Genomic DNA, 19,396 nt, shown 5'->3' on the forward strand with positions numbered 1-19,396 from the left:
TTACCTATATCCCTTAAGCCTTTTTCTTTCTTTTGGAAGCTTACAAACCCGTCCTCCATCCTATAAACAACACCCAGCTGGGCTCAAGATGCATCTAGGCATGAAAACACTTCCATAAAATGCTGTTCCTTAAGGAAATTTGGCCTCCAGCCTCTGCTGTGTTCCTCTGGCTGGTCAGACGTGCCCCTGGCTGGCTGCTGCAGGGATTTGGGGTTGGCATCAGCCCCCCCAGCTGCTGTGACCCCTCCTGGAGCTCCCAGCACATCATCTGCTGGCTGGCTCCCCAAACTCGGCACGTGGCTGCTGGAATTTTCCTGTTGGCCACCACAAGCTGATTTCTGAGTTTCTGCTGCTGTTGAGGAGGGGCAAACAGGTCTGTGCAAGCTCCCAAATCACCTGGGAAGCAACTGGGAACTCAGACTTCCTGCTCAGCAGGAAACCCTGGGCCAGGTTTTCTACTTTGCATCTGATCAGGGTCCAGGTTTGGATCTGGGGTCAGTCTGGAGCAGGGAAAAAGGGAGCTGTGGGAATTCACTGCTTAATTCACTTTAATTTCCTTGTCTGCTCTTGGTGCTTCAGGTACCCCCTTCCCACGGCTGAGTGCCTCTGGGAATGGCTGGGTTTGGTGTCCAGGGGTTTGGGATTTTCTCCCACTGCTGGAGAAGGCATTCCAGGCACTCATTCCCAAACACTGCTTGTGTGGCCAGAAATCTGCGAGGGGAAGATCTCAAATCCTGGAATTTGGGGCAGAAATGGGACCCCACACCTGGCAGGGTGAGCAGACATCCAGGGAAATCCTGGACTGAGCGATTACTTTGGTGCCATAATCAGGGATTATTTGGAATCACAGGATTATAGAATGAGTTGGGTAGAAAGGGACCTTAAAGATCACCAAATTCCGAGCCCAAGGGACAAGGGAGGGGATTTGCAACCCACAGGCTCTGCTGGTGCTTTCACCACCCTGGTTCCAAGTCCAAATTCTTGGGATACCTCACAGTCTGAACACATGGAGGGGAGAGAAAGGATCTCCATCGTGGTGTGGAACAGCTTCTGCTCCACAGAGGCAGCTGGGAACCTGTGGGAAGGCCCAGCTGGGAATATTGGGATATTTTAGAGCAGGAGGGAGGATGGATGGTGTCAGCCCCAGGATATTTGGATATTTTGGAGCAGGAGGGAGGATGGACAGTGTCAATCCCGGGATATTTTGGAGCAGGAGGGAGGATGGACAGTGTCAATCCCAGGATATTTGGATATTTTGGAGCAGGAGGGAGGATGGATAGTGTCAATCCCAGGATATTTGGATATTTTGGAGCAGGAGGGAGGATGGACAGTGTCAATCCCAGGATATTTGGATATTTTGGAGCAGGAGGGAGGATGAACAGTGTCAATCCCAGGATATTTGGATATTTTGGAGCAGGAGGGAGGATGGATAGTGTCAATCCCAGGATATTTGGATATTTTGGAGCAGGAGGGAGGATGGACAGTGCCAATCCCAGGATATTTTGGAGCAGGAGGGAGGATGGACAGTGCCAATCCTGGGATATTTTGGAGCAGGAGGGAGGATGGACAGTGCCAATCCCGGGATATTTTGGAGCAGGAGGGAGGATGGACAGTGTCAATCCTGGGATATTTGGATATTTTGGAGCAGGAGGGAGGATGGACAGTGTCAATCCCGGGATATTTTGGAGCAGGAGGGAGGATGGACAGTGTCAATCCCGGGATATTTGGATATTTTGGAGCAGGAGGGAGGATGGACAGTGCCAATCCCAGGATATTTTGGAGCAGGAGGGAGGATGGACAGTGCCAATCCCGGGATATTTGGATATTTTGGAGCAGGAGGGAGGATGGACAGTGCCAATCCCAGGATATTTGGATATTTTGGAGCAGGAGGGAGGATGGACAGTGTCAATCCTGGGATATTTGGATATTTTGGAGCAGGAGGGAGGATGGACAGTGCCAATCCCAGGATATTTTGGAGCAGGAGGGAGGATGGACAGTGTCAATCCCGGGATATTTTGGAGCAGGAGGGAAGATGGACAGTGCCAATCCCAGGATATTTGGATATTTTGGAGGAGGAGGGAGGATGGATGGTGTCAATCCTGGGATAATTTGGAGCAGGAGGGAGGATGGACAGTGTCAATCCCGGGATATTTGGATATTTTGGAGCAGGAGGGAGGATGGACAGTGCCAATCCTGGGATATTTTGGAGCAGGAGGGAGGATGGACAGTGTCAATCCCGGGATATTTGGATATTTTGGAGCAGGAGGGAGGATGGACAGTGTCAATCCCGGGATATTTTGGAGCAGGAGGGAGGATGGACAGTGCCAATCCCAGGATATTTTGGAGCAGGAGGGAGGATGGACAGTGTCAATCCTGGGATATTTGGATATTTTGGAGGAGGAGGGAGGATGGATAGTGTCAATCCCAGGATATTTGGATATTTCGGAGCAGGAGGGAGGATGGACAGTGTCAATCCCGGGATATTTGGATATTTTGGAGCAGGAGGGAGGATGGACAGTGCCAATCCCGGGATATTTGGATATTTTGGAGCAGGAGGGAGGATGGACAGTGTCAATCCCGGGATATTTTGGAGCAGGAGGGAGGATGGACAGTGTCAATCCCAGGATATTTTGGAGCAGGAGGGAGGATGGACAGTGCCAATCCTGGGATATTTTGGAGCAGGAGGGAGGATGGACAGTGTCAATCCTGGGATATTTGGATATTTTGGAGCAGGAGGGAGGATGGATAGTGTCAATCCCGGGCTCCACCCCGTGGGTGCTCAGCAGAGGTGGCCGCAGAGCTGTGCAGGTGTTGCCCTGGAAGATTTCACCTCCAGGCTCCTCCGGGAGCTGGAGCACGGTGTGATTTTCCTGCCAGCCTCCAGTCACCCGGTAAGCCACGAAAGGAGGAGCTGGAAGGGGTTTTCACCGGCGGGATTTGCCCGGGAGAGCCGCTGGCACCGTCCCCACAGGTGCTGAGCTGCTCCTGCCGCTCTGCCTCTCACCTCGCCTGCTGAAAGGCTCTTTCAGCAGGAATCCCTTCCTGCGTGAGGCTCAAGCTCCAGCTTTTCCAGTTTCACAGCGAGGCTGGGAGCTGGGGGAAGGTATCTCAGCAGGTTCAGAGGGAAAGGAGGGATTTCCTGCAGCTCTTCCCCGCTCAATCCTTAGAAAACCTTCCCCGAGTGGACTGGGAGCATCCCTTTCCCATTGCTTGACCCGGGGGGTTTGGCCTCCTGTCCTTTAAGGTTTTGGTGTGTTTGGCATTGATTATCCATCCAATAAACTCTCATTCCACCAGGTCAAAGATTTATGGCTAAAACTCATCGAGGAGCCGGGTTCTTCCATCCAACAGCCAAAAAATCAGGCTCAGGATGAGCAGAACTCCTTCACTACCCTTGGACGGGACCTTGCCCAGGAGTGCTGGGTGACCAAACCCACAAAGAAATTGGAGTCCAAAGGGTGGGAATTAAGTGTTTTTTCCCCCTGTGGATGGTGAGGCTGCTGCTGTGCAGGGAGAGTGGGGAGGGCTGGGATGCTCTGGTGTGGCCTGGGGTGTGGGGCTAGAGGGGACATCAAGGGAGCTGGGACTGTCACCTGGCTGTGACATCAGTGCTGCCAGCAGCGCCCTTCAGGTCTTTGATGGCACTGACAGAGAAAGTGTTGATACCAGCAAGCGTCTTCAAAGCATTTCTTTAAGGGAAAGGGCTGATTTTGCTGTTTTTTCTTTCTCTGGTCTCCATTTAATCTGATTTTGGTGTTGTAGAGGGGTCTGCAGCAGTGTGGGCTACCCAGTTCTGCAGTGTGATGTGTCCCCTCCTGGGACCTGAGGGCTGGGGATGGTGTAGGAAAGGAGATTTGATTTTTTTCTGTAGAATCAGAGAAAGGCCTGGGTGGGGAGGACCCTTAAGGGTGATCCAGTTCCAGCCCCGAGCACTGCTCTGGTACTGCTGCCCCACAGTGCCAGAACATTTCAAGCTGGGTTTCAGCAGTGTGATTTATCAGTTGTCACTGGTGTGGGGAGGGGGGACTGAGTGGAGAGAGCCCCAGGAGCTGGGCTCAGTCAGGTGTGCAGAGCAGGACCAGCAGCTCCATCCTTCCCATCCCAGGAGCTGCATCTTCCATCCAGCCAGAGCTGGGTTTTGCCACCACAACTCCCAAATATCCTGGGAAGGGAAGCACCTTCCCTTTCCACTCCTCGTTTGCACTTTTACCCTTTGTGCGTGCTCTTTATTGCCAAATCCTTGCGTTTTCCACCCTCCACGTGCCCCGTCTGATGGAATCACAGAATATCCTGAGCTGGAAGGGACCCACAAGGGTCGAGCCCAAGAGTCCCAGCCCGAGTAGGAGTCACTGGGGTTTGGGGCTGGGACCATTCCCTGGGGAGCCTCTCCAGTGCCCGGCCACCTTCTGGCTGTAAAACCTTATCCTGATATCCCACCCCAAGCTGCTGTCACAGCTCCAGCCCTTCCCTGTCACCCGCCAGCAGCGGGGACATCAACTCCTCCTGAGCCCGGAAAACGCAGGGAAAAGCGAGGAGACGGGAGGGGGGAAGAGGCGGAAAAACTCCGTCTGCTGCTATTCCAGCGGGGGGAAAAGCGAGGAAAAAGAAAAAAACCCTCTTTTGGGGGCCGGGACACGGCGCTGGAAGCGGCGGCGGGGGCGGGGGCTGGCCCGGGCTGGGGGGGCTGCTCCGGCCGGCCCTGATTTGCTCCCTGCTCCGAGATTGACAAACTCGGGTTTAAAAGAAGGGGGAAAAAAAGGGCGGTGTGGGGAGAGAAGGGAAAACTTTTTTTCGGCAGCCCGGGAGCAGGCAGGGCCGGAGCTGAGCGCGGTGGAGCCCCCGCACCCTCCGCCCGCCCCATGGCTTTATAAAGGGCTGCTCCCGTGGGGGGGCTGCCGGGGGGGCTGAGCGCCTGCTCTGCGCTTCTAGATCCAGCTTGGATTTTAATTATATTATTATAATTATTATTTTATTATTATTATTATAATTATTATTATTATTATTATTATTCTGAGGGTTTTTTTTTTTTAACCCCACCCTCCTCGAGCTGTCCCGAGCTGGTGCCCGGTTTTTTGGGGGAGCATGGATACGCACACGCGCTGGAAAAGGCGCAGTTGGATACGGAGCTGCTCGGTGCCCACTGCGCTGGTGCTGTTGGGTGCCCTGTCCCTCGGCCGGGCAGGTAAGGGGGGTCCCCGAGCCCCCCCAAACCGCGTGGGAGATGCTGCGGGGTCGTGGGGGAGAGGGCGATGGGGGGGGGGGGGCTTTGGTACGGGGCAAAAAAAATTCTTGGCTTTGCTTCCTCCCGTATATTCCAGCAGAAAAAAAAAAAAAAAAGGAAAAAAAAGGAAAGAAAAAAAAAAAAAAGGAAAAAAAAGAAAAAAAAAAGAAGGAAAAAAAAAAGAAAAAAAAAAGAAGGGAAAAAAAAGAAGGGAAAAAAAAAAGAAAAAAAAAAAGAAGGGAAAAAAAAAAAAAAGAAGGAAAAAAAAAAGAAAAAAAAAAGAAAAAAAAAAGAAGGAAAAACCACCCAACAAAACCCACCCAACCTCCTTTAGCTGCCCGACTCTCTGAATGCCATTTGTCAGGGGGCCCGTAAAAGGGGAAAAAACTTAAAACAATTCTTTATTCGCCTTTCTTAGAGCAAGAGCTGCCTCTTGCCGGGCTGCTTTTTCCGGAGGAAAGGTCGGGGATGAGTTTCTGGAGGCTCTGGTTCTTTCTATCTCGCTGTGGATATATATGTGAATGTATATTTAGTCCGGGCTTGCGTAGTTCCTCCTCCTTGAGGAGCTGGAAGTTTTTTTGTCCCGCAGGAATCTGCTCTCCCTCCTCACATCAAAGCTCGGGACACAAAAGCTTTGGAGCTGCTCGGGGATCCCAAAGCTCGCTGCCCCCTCTCCAACCCCAATCCCGCAGGGTTTCTCCCTAAAACTTGGGGCTGAGTACAGCAGGAGGAAGCTCTGAACTTCCAGATGTGCAGCAGCACAGAAAACCACTGGAATGTCTTATTTTTTTTTATTCTTTTTTTTCCCTAATGGTGCAGAAGAGAGACTAAACCCACTCCTGTTTCCATTCGGAAATTCAGTTTGCTGCTCTGCTTCCCAAATTTCTGCCTTCCCCGGGTGGGCTGGGAAATGCCACAGCACAGGGAGGTTTTGTGGGGCTGCTGGAAAGGTTTGCTGGGTGTTTGCAGAGTTTTTTCCCGGTTTGCAGAGGACACTCGGAGCCACCGGCTCTGTTTGTGTTGGATTTCAGGACAACGAGAGCGGGGTTTGTTGGCAGAGCCTGGGTTTGAAATCTGAAAAGTTAAACTCCAGTTCTTCGGGGTAACTTGAGAAGCCGGGAAGTGCCTGAAGAGCTGGGCTGTCTGAGATTCAGCTTCCCTGCCCGGATTTTGGTGTTCTGGGGGTGTTTTTTGGCTGGGAAGAGCTGGCAGTGGGGCGTGCAGGGTTTGTTTGAGTGGTACCAGCACAAACACCGCTGAGATTCTCTGTGTAAAGCAGCGGGGATGCAAATTATTTTCATTTCTGGGCTCTTCAAATGACCTTAAGGAAGAAGAGGTGGGCGTTGGAGGAATGCTTCCCTTAAGGCTTTTCTTGTGGAGGCTGAGCAGGGTGGAAAAACTCAATGAATAAAATGTCCTGAACATCCCTGCAGGGAGAGCTGGGGACGGTGGGAGATCCCAGAGTTTGTCCTGCAGAGGAATTGGGATGTTGGAGCTGTTTTCCAGCTGGCAGAGCACTGGAATGACACCAGCTCCTCTTGTCAGGCCGCCTGCTCAGCTACTTTGTATCAGCTGAAAATTGAATTATCACCAGACCCACTCCGTTTCAAAGAGAAAACAACAAATTTCTCCTTTCACTCTTGCCCCTGCTGACGCTTTAGAGCTTCCAGAGCATCCTCAGGCACTTCCCTGGCTGTGTTCATCCTTCAGAGAGCTCCCACACCGCTTTTTAGAGCCACCAGGTGACTTTGGAAACAGCTTTTGGGGGCAGCTGCCGGAGCAGAGGATGGCTGGGAGCTTTTGTGGGGCCAGCGTGCAGCTCTGAGGAATGACTCTTGTGGTGAAAGGCTTTGAGTTTTCCTAATGAGCCGCCTAATAGGACATCAAATCATTTGGATGAGGGAGGAGCCAGTCTGGGGCTGCTGATGGCGTTGACTAATGGTCTTGATGGCTTTTTTTTTTTTTTTTTTTTAATAATTTTTCCACGTTGTCTTTGGTTTTGTTTCAGCTCAGAGGGTGTTTGAGTTTCAGGAGGGTTGGTTTCTCTGTGTGGAGAGGTGAAACTCCCCTGTAATCAGTGGCATGGCACCTGGCACAGAGCATTTCCAGCAAATTACAGGGAAATAACAATGTCAGAGCTGCCTCCCACCACTGCCCATCCAGCTCAGATTTTCCCATATTTGCACAGATGATGTCACACCAAAATCAAACCCACAGACAAGGCTGGAACCCGTCTCTGCTTTTACAAATCCCTATAAAAACCAAATCGGGTTTCTGGGTGAAACTTTTTGGAGGCAGCAATTTCCTTTAGTGGCAAAGAGTAATGACGATCCAAACTAAAATAAAAATGCTGGAAATTATGTGGTATCCTGTTACCAGCTTCTCCCCTTGGCTCTTCCCCAGTCACCTAAACCAAAAAATCTTTGTCCAGCCAGTTAAAAGTGAGGTTTTATAAAATACTTTGCCAATCAAAAGTGTTGATATTGTTTTACAAGGAGAAATCTGACTTTGTAAGTCTGGACTGGATGGCAGTTCCAATTTCCCCTGTAAAAACTGGATTATGCTGTCAATGCCAGGCTGCAGTGGGAATTTGGAAGTTAAAAGCACCCAGCTGTGGGACATGGCCTGGCCAGGGGACAGCAGAGAGCTTGTCTTGTTCTTCCTGGGCTTGTCTTGTTCTTCCTGGGCCAGGAGGAAAACTCCGTGCTGAGCATCCCCTGATCTCAGGGAATGCTGAGGAGCTGATCCTGTCAGCTTCCTCCAAACTTGGGAACAGGAGGAACCCCATTTCAAATCCCATTTCAAATCCCATTTCAAATCCCATTTCAAATCCCATTTCAAATCCCATTTCAAATCCCATTTCAAATCCCATTTCTTCTCTTTGGGGTGACTCTAAGGCAAAACCTGCTGGGGAGTCGCTGATTTTTGGTGTGCACACAGGGACAGAGTGAGGACTCAGCTGGCTCTGACCAAAACATGTTTTCCATGGCAAGTTTAAATAAAAAAGTTGCTTTGGTGTTGTTCCTAGTGCTTATTGTGCACCCTGGGAGAAATCAGGAGGGGCTGGAAAGGGGTTGTGAATCCTCATTTTAAATGGGTGCTGTCCCTGCCCTTTAGGATTTGGAATTGGAGATGGATTTTTCAGGTTGATTCCTTTTTGAAATAGTTTAATCAAACTGGTTTTGATGTGATTTTGGTGTGACCCATCTCTGCTGAGCTGAGGGCAGCAGTGCAGGGCTTGTGCTGATGTCTCCCACAACTGGGGGGGACTCAAATATCTGCAGTGAGATCTCAGGTGTGGAGCTGGGACAGCCCTGCTGTGCCTGGGGAGTTCATCTCTGTTCCTTTGGCTGTGGCAGCAGCAAGTGCTCAGCACGGAATCCCTGGGGTTGGAAAAGACTCCCAAGGGCACCGAGCTCAGCCTTTGAACACCACCCTGGCAATGAAACACCAGCAAATCACAGCTTGAATTCTGCAGGAGATTTTCTCTTGTTCTCCTGTCCCAGAGGCCCTGAGTGGCACAGAGATGTCACAGGCAGTGCCTGGCTGCCTTCCCTCTGCCCTGGAGCTGTGCTCAGCTCCTGGAGCTGGCTGTCCCTCTGAGTCCTCCTGTCCCAGCCTGTCCCCAGGATCTGCATTCTCACGCCTGCTTTGAGTCACATTTCATTTCTCAGATGAGACAGAGGAGCAGGAGGAGTTGCTGTGGAACATGTGAAGTGTCATTTAGAGTTGTTTTGAGTTTTGTCTGGACTTCAGGAAAGATCTGGGAGTGCTTTCCAGGAAACTGCTCCTCACTCCAAAGGGTTTATCTGCTCGGGAGTTAAAATTGGCCTTTAATTCTCTCTGTAATCGCTTTTTGTGTTGTGTCCTGCTCCCTGGACCTGCTGGATCTGGGTGCTGGGGTTGCCCTTCCCAAAGTGGTGGTGGATGGATGGCATCCATGTGGAAATCTGCACTTGGGAGAACTGCAGGGAGCAAAGAGCTGGGGATGCTTTCACAGGGATTTTGGGGCTTTCTGGCCCTGTCCAGCCTGGCCTTGGACACTTCCAGGGATCCAGGGGCAGCCCCAGCTGTTCTGGGCACCCTGTGCCAGGGCCTGCCACCCTCACAGAGAGGAATTTCCTCCCAATATCCACTCTAAACCTATTTTCTGTCAGTTTAAAGCCATTCCCCCTCACCCAAAGCCCCTCACAAATTTTGTTAACACTTGAAGGGGCTCTGAGGCCTTTCTGGACTCTTTGGGATGAGCAGCTCCATTTAGAACTGGTGCTCTGCTGTCACGGGAATTAACTTTAAAGTGAGCAGCTCCTGGGACAGGAGAAATCAGAATACCAGGATAAAGCTGGAATTTCATCCCCTCTGTCCACACTCTCCCACATCTCCTTTTGCCTGCTGAGTTCAGCTGGGGTTTGATCCTCAGGGTGCAGCCATTGTTCTAGAAAATGGAATATAATTTGGAAGAGAAGGGTATAAAATGTTATTTGGGTCCTGTGGGAATCGTGGTTGTCACTTTGTAATTCCTAGAGTTTGGTAAATGGGAAGTGCTGGTTCAAGTGAGAAGAATTCTCTGGGAAATGAACCAGGAATAGATCCCAAAGCACACCTGAGGTGTTTTTCATGTGGGGGAAGAATCTGTGCTTTTATCCAGCATTGACTTCCCATCATGTATTTAGGACTCTGCTGGGTCTCTGATGCTGCTGCTGCTCAGGATATTTTTGGGAATGCTGAGGCCTTGAACTGGTGGAATTGGGTCAGATTTGATCAGCAGGATTGGTCCCACAGGAAAATCAGTGTTGGGGGATGTGCACACCTGAGCTTCTGGAGCTCAGGGTGATCTTCCCGAGTAAATTCTTGGATTTCAGCCTCTGTTTTGGGTGGAATGTGTCCATTCTCTTGGATATATGGCAAGGCTGGTTGATAAAAGCAGCCCTGGCGTGGTGTGGGAGATGCTGTTAAAAAAAAGGGGATTCCACTTGGATCAGCAGCCTGAGGGGAGCTGATGCCATCAAAAGCATCTCCTTTTCCCTTTTCCCTTTTCCCTTTTCCCTTTTCCCTTTTCCCTTTTCCCTTTTCCCTTTTCCCTTTTCCCTTTTCCCTTTTCCCTTTTCCCTTTTCCCTTTTCCCTTTTCCCTTTTCCCTTTTCCCTTTTCCCTTTTCCCTTTTCCCTTTTCCCTTTTCCCTTTTCCCTTTTCCCTTTTCCCTTTTCCCTTTTCCCTTTTCCCTTTTCCCTTTTCCCTTTTTCCCTTTTTCCCTTTTCCCATTTTTTCCTTTTTTCCCTTTTCCCATTTTTTCCTTTTTTCCCTTTTCCCATTTTTTCCTTTTTTCCTTTTTTCCTTTTTTCCTTTTTTCCTTTTTTCCTTTTTTCCTTTTTTCCTTTTTCCCTTTTCCCTTTTCCCTTTTCCCTTTTCCCTTTTCCCTTTTCCCTTTTCCCTTTTCCCTTTTCCCTTTTCCCTTTTCCCTTTTCCCTTTTCCCTTTTCCCTTTTCCCTTTTCCCTTTTCCCTTTTCCCTTTTCCCTTTTCCCTTTTCCCTTTTCCCTTTTCCCTTTTCCCTTTTCCCTTTTCCCTTTTCCCTTTTCCCTTTTCCCTTTTCCCTTTTTTTCCCTTGTCCTTTTTCCCTCCCCACAGTGAATTCCCTTTCCTTTTCCCTCCTCTCTTCCTTGGGAGAAGTTTTTTCACTTCCAGCCTCACTTTATGTCAAACATTTTACTCTTCCTACTAAATCTGACGTGATAGGGACTGAATTAAAAACACAATAAAACCTTTGTGTGAAACAAAGCAACACCGAGGATGGGAAGAATGAGCAAAACCAGGGGACCAAAAAAAAAAAAAAAAAGGTTGAGACATGAAAGAATGGAAACATTTTGTTGAAATCTAATGTTATATGGAAAAAATTGGGTTGGCAACGTGGTATAATTAACCACTGGTTACTGCTGGCAAGTCCCAAGGCTCTTGAAACTCAGCCTAGCACTGACTGAAGCATCCAAATGATGTCGTGGTTTCTCTGTGGACGTGTCTGGAAAATCTGTGGAACTAAAATAAATAAATGAAGGAACTACACAAAAGGCATTTTTGAGGTTGGTTGCTCCAAGTCTGGGCTGTTTTTTGGTTGTTCTTTTTTTTCTTTCCAGAAGCCAAGAGGATTCTTAACATCATCTGGAAGCTTTCACAATGATGAGATGTCATTTTTTAAAGGGAGGAAAGTTGTATTAATGTATTTACAACAAAGTTTTTCTTCAATTTTGTGTAATAAGCCTGAGAGAAAAAGGAGAGTTTGGGGGTTGAGTGAGTGGAAAAGCTGCATCAGGGCTCATTCCTAAACTCTGCTGTGGATTTTCTCCCAGCCCTCAGGCAAACCCCTGGGTTTGCCATGTCCTGGGGGCTGATCCTCATCCCTGTGTGGAACCTGATGTGCCAATAAAATCTGTGTTTTCAGGCAGCTGCAGGAGTCTCTTTCCATCCCTGTACCTCAGCTTGTGTTGGTGATTGATCCTTTCTACTTTAAAAATGCTTTTGCTCCTTGGACTGTTTTGTTTTCCTGTTGGGCAACACCAGTGCCCCTCACCCAGCAAATCCAGGAGTTATTGGATTTTTTCTTCAGATTTGGGACAAGTTTTTTACAGATTATACCAGGAGCACTGTGCTGTTCTATTGGCTACTCCCAGAATCCTTTGAATTAGATCTAGAAAGGAAATTTGGAGCTGAAGATCCCTTGGGCAGCCACAAAAATCCTTCAGTTTTCTGGGAAAAAAACCCTTTTTGGGGTGCAAATTGAAGTGGGATATGCTGGACACTGATGAACTGGAGTTCATCTTTAATAATGATATTTTACTTTAATAATGATTTTTTACTTTAATGATTTAATAATGATTTTTTTTACTTTAAAAATGCTTTTGCTCCTTGGACTAATTTGTTTTCCTGTTGGGCAACACCAGTGCCCCTCACCCAGTAAATCCAGGAGTTATTGGATTTTTTCTTTAGATTTGGGACAAGTTTTTTACAGATTATACCAGGAGCACTGTGCTGTTCTATTGGCTACTCCCAGAATCCTTTGAATTAGATCTTAAAGGGAATTTGGAGCTGTTTTCCTAAAGAGGGATGGGATGGATGTTTGGAGGCCTCTTGTTCTCCTTCACCTCAGTGAACAGAGGAATCATCTTTCTTTAAATTTATATGATACACATTTATTATTAAATGTATTTATTACACAGATTATTAATAGATATTTGTCTAAATCTCCCTGTCAGCTGGGGGTGACCCCGTGTGCCATCCCTGCCTGGATCCAGCTGTGCATCTGCAGCCGGGGGGCCACGGGAAATCTTTCAGAATAAATAAAGCAAAAAGTGTTTCCTGAGCTCAGCTTTTCAACAAACTGCTTCAAGGCCTTTTTATTTTTTTTTTTCCTCCCTTCTTCTCTTTCTGCTCCAGCTTGCAAAGGAGGGGAGTTTGCAGCACTCAGGAAGGAGCTAATTGGGAAAGGAGAGGTCACTGAGGGGTCTGCTCAGATTTAGGGACCTGATTTTGTGTTTTTTGTGCCTGACAGCTGGAGCTGCTGGTTCTGAGTAAGGAAATTCAGGAAGGAGCCACGCTCTGCCTGAGCTCATGAGCCTGGCTGGCCTCTCCTCCTCTGCTTTTCCTCCCTCCACCCCCTTTTTTGTTTCCAAGACAATACTGGAGTAAGAATTCACTGCAGCCGAATTCCTGGAGATGACACTGCCAGTTTCCCAGGATCTCTCATCCTCCTGCAGCGCTTTACACAGGGATTTTTTTGGTGCAGCTCATTCAACTTTCAAATATGAATTAAGCAGCGAGTTTGTGGGATTTTACTTTATTTTTTTTCGTGCTGGATGTGCTGGAATGAGATACCTACTGTGTGTGCTCTGGTGTGCTGCAAGGGAGAGATCTGCTGCGAGGGCTGCAGTTCACCAGCTGAATAATGCAAGCATTGTTTGGGTGCCCTTATTTCCAGCTTGCACCATTAAAAGTGAATAGAAAGGTCAAGGAGATGAGTCACAGTGAACACAAGTGTCATTCTGCTCAGGAGAAACGCGAAAAAGGAGCTTCCAAGTGAGGTGTTTCAGCTGGTGCCAGCTCTGCTTCGCTGGATTCACGGGGAGTTACGAGAGGAAAGCTTGGCTGGGATCTGCTGGAGTGTTCAAGCACCCCAAAACAGCAGCGAGGGGCTGGGGCTGGGCTTTGGCAGCCGGAGCTGCAGTGGGCTCTGCTCAGAAAACCCGGGTGATGCTCTGGAAAAGCTGGGCTCTGTGCTGCTGGCCTGGCAAGGCTTGGCAGCTCTTGTTCTCTTGTACAGCCACTGGTACCCACAAGGAAACAATTCCTCCAGATCCATGTGGAAATTCCTCAGCCAGCAACACCCTCCCTCAGCTTTTAGAGCCAGGGTGGGGTGAAGGTGCTCTTGGAGAGGGACCTGGGACAAGGACCCAGGGAAAGGACAAGGGGGAAGGGCTTTGAACTGCCAGAGGGCAGGATTGGATGGGATGGGATAATGGGAAGGAATTGTTCCCTGTGAGGATGATGAGGCCCTGGCCCAGGTTGCCCAGAGCAGCTGTGGCTGCCCCTGGATCCCTGGAAGTGTCCAAGGCCAGGCTGGAATCACCCAGGATAGGGGAAGGTGTCCCTGGATGAGCTTTAAGGTCCCTCCCGACCCTAACCATTGTGTGATTCCAGGATTATCCCTGAAATTCTGGTGGGATTTTGAGTGATGGGGTCCCCATCTCTCCCTGCAGCATCCCAGGGAAGGATTGGAGCAGCGATTCCCTGGATCTGAGGGCACCTGGAGCTGAGCCCTGCCCGGCCCTTTGCAAATGCCCATTTGTAAATGAAGCTTTTTGGATTTCCTGCCCAAATCCCGATCCAACACGCCCCAGGCAGCTGGGGAAGCACTGGCAGAGCCCTGGGAAGGGGAATGTGGCTCGTGGGCTGCACGTGTGGAAGGGCTGAGGAGCTGGGGGGGCTGTGCCAAGTGGGTGGGATGGGCTGGGGACCCGGCCAGAGCTTTTCCCTTTAATTGCTGCTGGAATTGCACTGGAACAGCAGCAGTGGCCAGGGCACAGAAGGAGTTCAGGGCTTGTTAATGCTTTTTTAATGGGGTGGAGTTTAAATCCTGGGCTCCTGTACCTGTGGGTTTCCTTTTTTACATTCTCCTCTGGGTTTATCAGTTTGGCTCATTGCTTTTCCCTGACCTGGCAAGGAAACAGCCCCGGTGCATTTGGGATCGTGGTGTGCTGCCACAGACTCCCCTGCACATTGTCCAGCACTCCTTTGGGTTTTGGCAGCATTTGAGCCCTGAAAGTACAGAGGAATATTGAAATTTTTGATTTCTAGCCATTGGATTTTTCAGTTCTGAAGTCAGTCTGCTGGTGTAAAATAGATATTCCCCTGAAAAAGAGCGAAAGCTTCAGAATCCTGATTTATTCTGCACATTCAAAACACACCTTCAGGAGGGAACCAAAGCCAAGCCTTTTTCTCGTCCCTCTAATCGGGGCTAATTTCCATAAACAACTTTGCAAATGAATTTGCCAGTTCGGCTTTGATCCGAGGTGGCCAAAAATTCCTCTGGAATTCCAGTGGATATCAAATGTCTGGGAAGTGGGGCTGGTTTGCTGGTGATGCAATAGAATCATGGAATGCTTTGGGCTGGGAGGGTGAGGGCTGTGCTGCTGACCGAGGGCTGGAGCTGATTTTGGGAGGCTGTGCCTGGTTGTGGGGTGAAACATTGGGATTGTAATCTTTGTGCTGATATTCCATGGAAATGCAGGATTTCTGCAGAGGGATGAGGGGGTGAGAGGAGTTTTCCTGTTGACAGGAAGGGAGAGGTGTGGCACAGCAGAGCTGATTTTGGGGGCTGAGCCTGGCAGTGGGGTGAAACTTTGGGATTAGAACCTTTGTGCCAGCATTCCATGGAAATGCAGGATTTCTGCAGAGGGAGATGGCAGCAGCAGAGCTGGGATGTGATTCCATGGGAGAAGCCCTGAAGCAGGGCACAAGCCTCCCTGGAAATGCCCCTAGGAGGGTTTTCCCTGGCAAACACGAGGCTGTCCATGCCTCAAGCACAGGATCTGCTGCTCAGTGGAAAGCTGTGGATTCCTGGAAGGATCAGCTCTGCTCTCCCTGGGCTCCAAATGCTCATCCTGATGTTCTCCTCATTCCCTCCTCGTGTGTGACAGGGAGGGCAGGTCCCTGTGAGTCCCCCCTGGTGTCTGTGCTCCAGGAGAGCCACCAGGGCAGGAGAGGGAAGCGGATTTATCCCTCTGGCACTCGGGATCCGATCGGAAAAGTGCGAGGAATGTTCTCTCAGCAGGGCTGTCCGGCATCGGGAGAGGCACATTATCACGTCCTGTGCTCTTGGGGGGAGAAAGTCCCTCACTCTGCCTCTCTCAAATGTTTAAATTAAAACAATCTGTCTTTTCTGCAGCTCTTGGATGTTTTCCCTGCTGACCTCAGGAGCTGGGATGGGAGGAGGAGCCAACAGACCCGAACTGGCTCTGGGTTTTTATATTTTTTTTCCCCTTCCAGTCCTGAATCCCTGCAGGATGAGCAGAAGAGCAAAACAATGAGGGCCATATCTGCTCTGGAAACATCCATCTTTTCCCAGAGCTCGGTAATGAAGGAGCTAGATCAGGAAGCTGTGAGCCTGGAGGGAGCAGGCACACGCTTTTCCAACCACAGACATCCCCACAGCAGGGGGATGGCAAAGGCTGGGGAGGATCAGCCTCCCACCCCTAAAATGGGACAGCAAAAAACATCTTGGGATGCTCCAGAGTCTTTGACAGCCATCCCTAAGGATGCTGGATGTGGCCCCTCGTCCCCAAATTCCAAAAGCAGCCGTGCTCTCTGTGCTGGGAATTCTGCTTGGACTCACTGATCCTTCATTTCCCAACTTCAGTGACTCCAAAAGTCATCCCAGGCTTCTGCTCTGACCCTCTGACGCTGAGGCTGAGTTTTGTCCTGGCCCAGGGCCCCGTGGTGGGGCAGAAATGGGATTTTTTTGGCTCCCTGGCTGTGCCTCAGGCTCTTGCAGCTCTGCCCTGGTCTACGTGGAGCTGGGGGTGGATCCAGGGCTGGGAGCAGCCTCTGTTGACTTTGGGAATTTGGGCATGGAAGGAACACGGCAGCATCGCTCCTGACTTACAAAACTTCCCTTCATCTCTTCCTGCCGCTGCTCTTCGCTGCCCACAGGAGCTTTGGGGGAGTTTTTCCAGCTTTTTACAGTCCTGGGTGGGATTCAGGGCAGGAAAATGCAGTGTTGTTTCTTAGAGCAACAGGGATAACACCAAACTCATCCAGATTTTTCCTGTGAAATAGGAACCAGAGCTTGGTTTGGGTGTGGAAATACCCATAGAAAGAACTTCGGGTTCCTCAGTTGAAGGGACATCAAAATCCACAGCAATAAACCCTGGGATGCTCTGAGACACTCAGAGCCCGAGTTAAAGATGTTCTGAGGGGCACTGAGAGCCCAGCAGGGTTTCCCTGCCTGCAGCTCCCTTCTCCAAAGCCTTGGCCAGACCAGCCGGGGCCCTCCTTGCCCTGGGGAGCCGATCCCAAATCCTGAACAGCCGTGCTGCTAACAGGGGCACCAACCCTGCCAGCCTGCAAAGAGCTGAGCCTCTGCTGCTGCTGCACAGCTGCCCCATCCCTGTGGCTGGGATGGAGCTTTTCATGGATTTGGCTGAAACATCTGGTTTTTGGGGGAGTGAAATCTGCCCCGGTCTTTGCTTCAGCTCAGGAACCCGGGGTGGGGTTTGGGGCTGTGTTTGGGTCAGGTTGGTGATTTCTCTGATTGTGGCAAACTCAGTTTTAGTCAATGGAAAGTCTAAAAATTGATGTGAGAGATGGGAGGGAGCTTCTGTGAAACTGAGCTGGGTTCTCTGATGCTGAGTATCAAAAGTGCCCCAAGAAATTCATTCTGGGGGAATTCCCACACTTTCTTCCCGTTTTATTGAGGCAGGGATGAGAGTGGAGGGAGTGCTGGGGCAGACAGGTAGGCCAGGCCTGTGCAGTGTCATTTGATGCAGGAAAATGTGGAAAATTCTTCTGGGAAGTCAGGCCTGGTTGGGAACAATCATTGGGGAACCCTGGAGGTGAAATAACCTGTGAAGACTCCCAGAGTAGAGGGAAGGGATGGGCGTGAGACAGGAGCTGCTTTAGAGCTGAATTTGACCTGTAATATCCTGGGGTTTATATTAAATTATTCAATTACTTGTGCATGGCAGTGATGGGCTTACAGCTGGATCTTCTCTGCATCCATGTCCTGGTGGGTTTGGGCAGGAGGAACCAGGAAAAGGGCAGAGCCCTTTCCAAACTCTCACAGTTTGATGTATTTTTTAGGATGATTTCTCCCTTCTCCTTGCTCTGGAATAATCTCTCAGCATGCTTATGAAGGGATCACTCTGAGTGACTTCTCTGCATTATAAGGACAACATTTCTTTTCCTGTAGCTATGGAAAATCTCCTTTCCCTCTGAGTTAGAAATGAGGGCACAGAAAATGTACTCAGATCACTTTTAACCCCAGTGCCAAGCTGTTTATATACTGCTTACTCAGTGATGAGGAGAACATCAAAATGCTCCATGTAGGAATCAATCTTTGTAAAATACAGGATAAAATAAACCAATAACTCAGCATCTGCCTCGTATCCAGGCTCCTGAATATTTCCTTCCCTCATTTCTCTCACAGTGCCTTTAACTCCTCAGGGTGCTGAGTGCTGCTGGGCTGTCCTTGGCCACGGGGATTGGTGTAAAAACACCAGCCACGGCTTCTCTGTGTTCACAGATGATTGGAAGTGTCATCCTGTGCTTTTCCAGATTGCTGGAATTGTGTTCCTTCCCTCCTTTATCCCAGCTGTCAAACCCAGTGGAATGGGTGGTTCCCAGAGCCGAAGTGGCAGAGGGATTCTTGTCTCAGCCTCACCACAACCAGAGCAGGAGCTGAAAGGCAACCCCGAAAATGTGACCCCAAAGATTTGCAGCAGGATGGACCAGCTGCTCATGGGGGAAAATGGGATTGGGCTGGGAAGGGGTGGAATGTCTGTCAGGAAAGGTGCACTGGGGAGCCAAAGATGAATTTTGTCTTGGATTTCTTTCCAGCTGTGCATGGCAGGGATGCAGCAGCTTCCCTGGGAAGGGCCTTGCAGTTGTCCTGCTGGTTCCCTGACATCCCACTGCTCTCCAGGGAGTTCTGAATCCACCCTGAACCCTCTGCCCTTCCTCATCTGTAAGGAAATGATGTTGTGGGGCTTTTTATTTATACTGATGATAAATCCTCAGGCTCTTTGAGGGAAGGACCCAAAGAAACCCAAAAAACCCTTGGGCCTGATGAACCTTGAAGCTGATATTCCATAACTCTGTGATGATAATTCTATAATTGCAGAATTTGGGCAGGGTTGTAGGGAAGCTGCTCTGGTCAGAAGCTGGCAAAACTCCAGGGGTAAAAGCTGGATTTGAGTGCCCAGGTCAGGGCAGGGGAGGACTGAATTTCAGCTTAAACAGCTCGGAGGGAAAGCTCTGAGTTCCTGGCACAGCTGGAATTCAGGTGGCTGAGTCTCCTGTGGCAATGGAAGCAGTCACAGTGAATTCCTGGTTGCTGCTGTTTTGCTCCTGGTTCTGGGAATTCTGCAGAGCTCCAGGGAGTTTCCTGGAATTTTGTGCAGCCCCTGGGTGAGAGGCAGAGCTGAGAGGCTTCCTAGGAGAAATAACCCTGCCTGTGCTTCAATGTGTTTATTTTGCACCCTGCCTTTTGCCTCATTCCATGTCCTTGGAAAGGCTTTCCTGGACAATTCATCCCAATCATCCCTTGCATTTCTCAGCCACACTTCTCCTTCTTTTCTGATGATACCTTGCAGCATTATTTAGGGACATCCCCACTTTGCCATTCACCTCGAGGAAATGCCAGCAGAGAATTTGTGCCTGATTTAGGATTCCCCATTTTTAACCTCACATCCCTGATATTCTCTGGACTGATCCTTCCCCTTCCTCAATGGCCATTTTTGTTATTATCCCAACCTTAACCCAGCCCTGCCTTGTTTTACCATCCCCACAAAAATAACCAGCCCCATCTCCTTCTGCCCTCTATTGTTCCTCTCTTTTGTGCTAAGTACAGAAATGCCTCTGACCACCCCAGGGCTCCCTGGTTCCCATCCCTCTCACAAAGGCTCTCTTTTC

General features: G+C 49.6%; 1 protein-coding gene across 3 annotated transcripts in view; it reads left to right on the top strand.

Annotated features, from left to right (window-relative positions):
* The first annotated feature begins 4,767 nt into the window (after positions 1 to 4,767).
* COL5A1 (collagen type V alpha 1 chain) overlaps positions 4,768 to 19,396 on the top strand; it is a 132,634-nt gene continuing 118,005 nt past the window's right edge. For all 3 annotated transcript variants that reach the window (XR_015278313.1, XM_086858824.1, XM_086858825.1), the window contains exon 1: positions 4,768 to 5,182. Coding sequence is in view for 2 of the 3 variants with exons in the window: in XM_086858824.1 (XP_086714950.1) it covers positions 5,083 to 5,182 (100 nt within the window). In the remaining variant the exon portion in view is untranslated. The remainder of the gene's footprint in view (positions 5,183 to 19,396) is intronic.

Source organism: Cyanistes caeruleus, chromosome 20 (assembly GCF_971803275.1).
Source record: "Cyanistes caeruleus chromosome 20, bCyaCae1.hap1.1, whole genome shotgun sequence".
NCBI lineage: Eukaryota > Metazoa > Chordata > Aves > Passeriformes > Paridae > Cyanistes > Cyanistes caeruleus.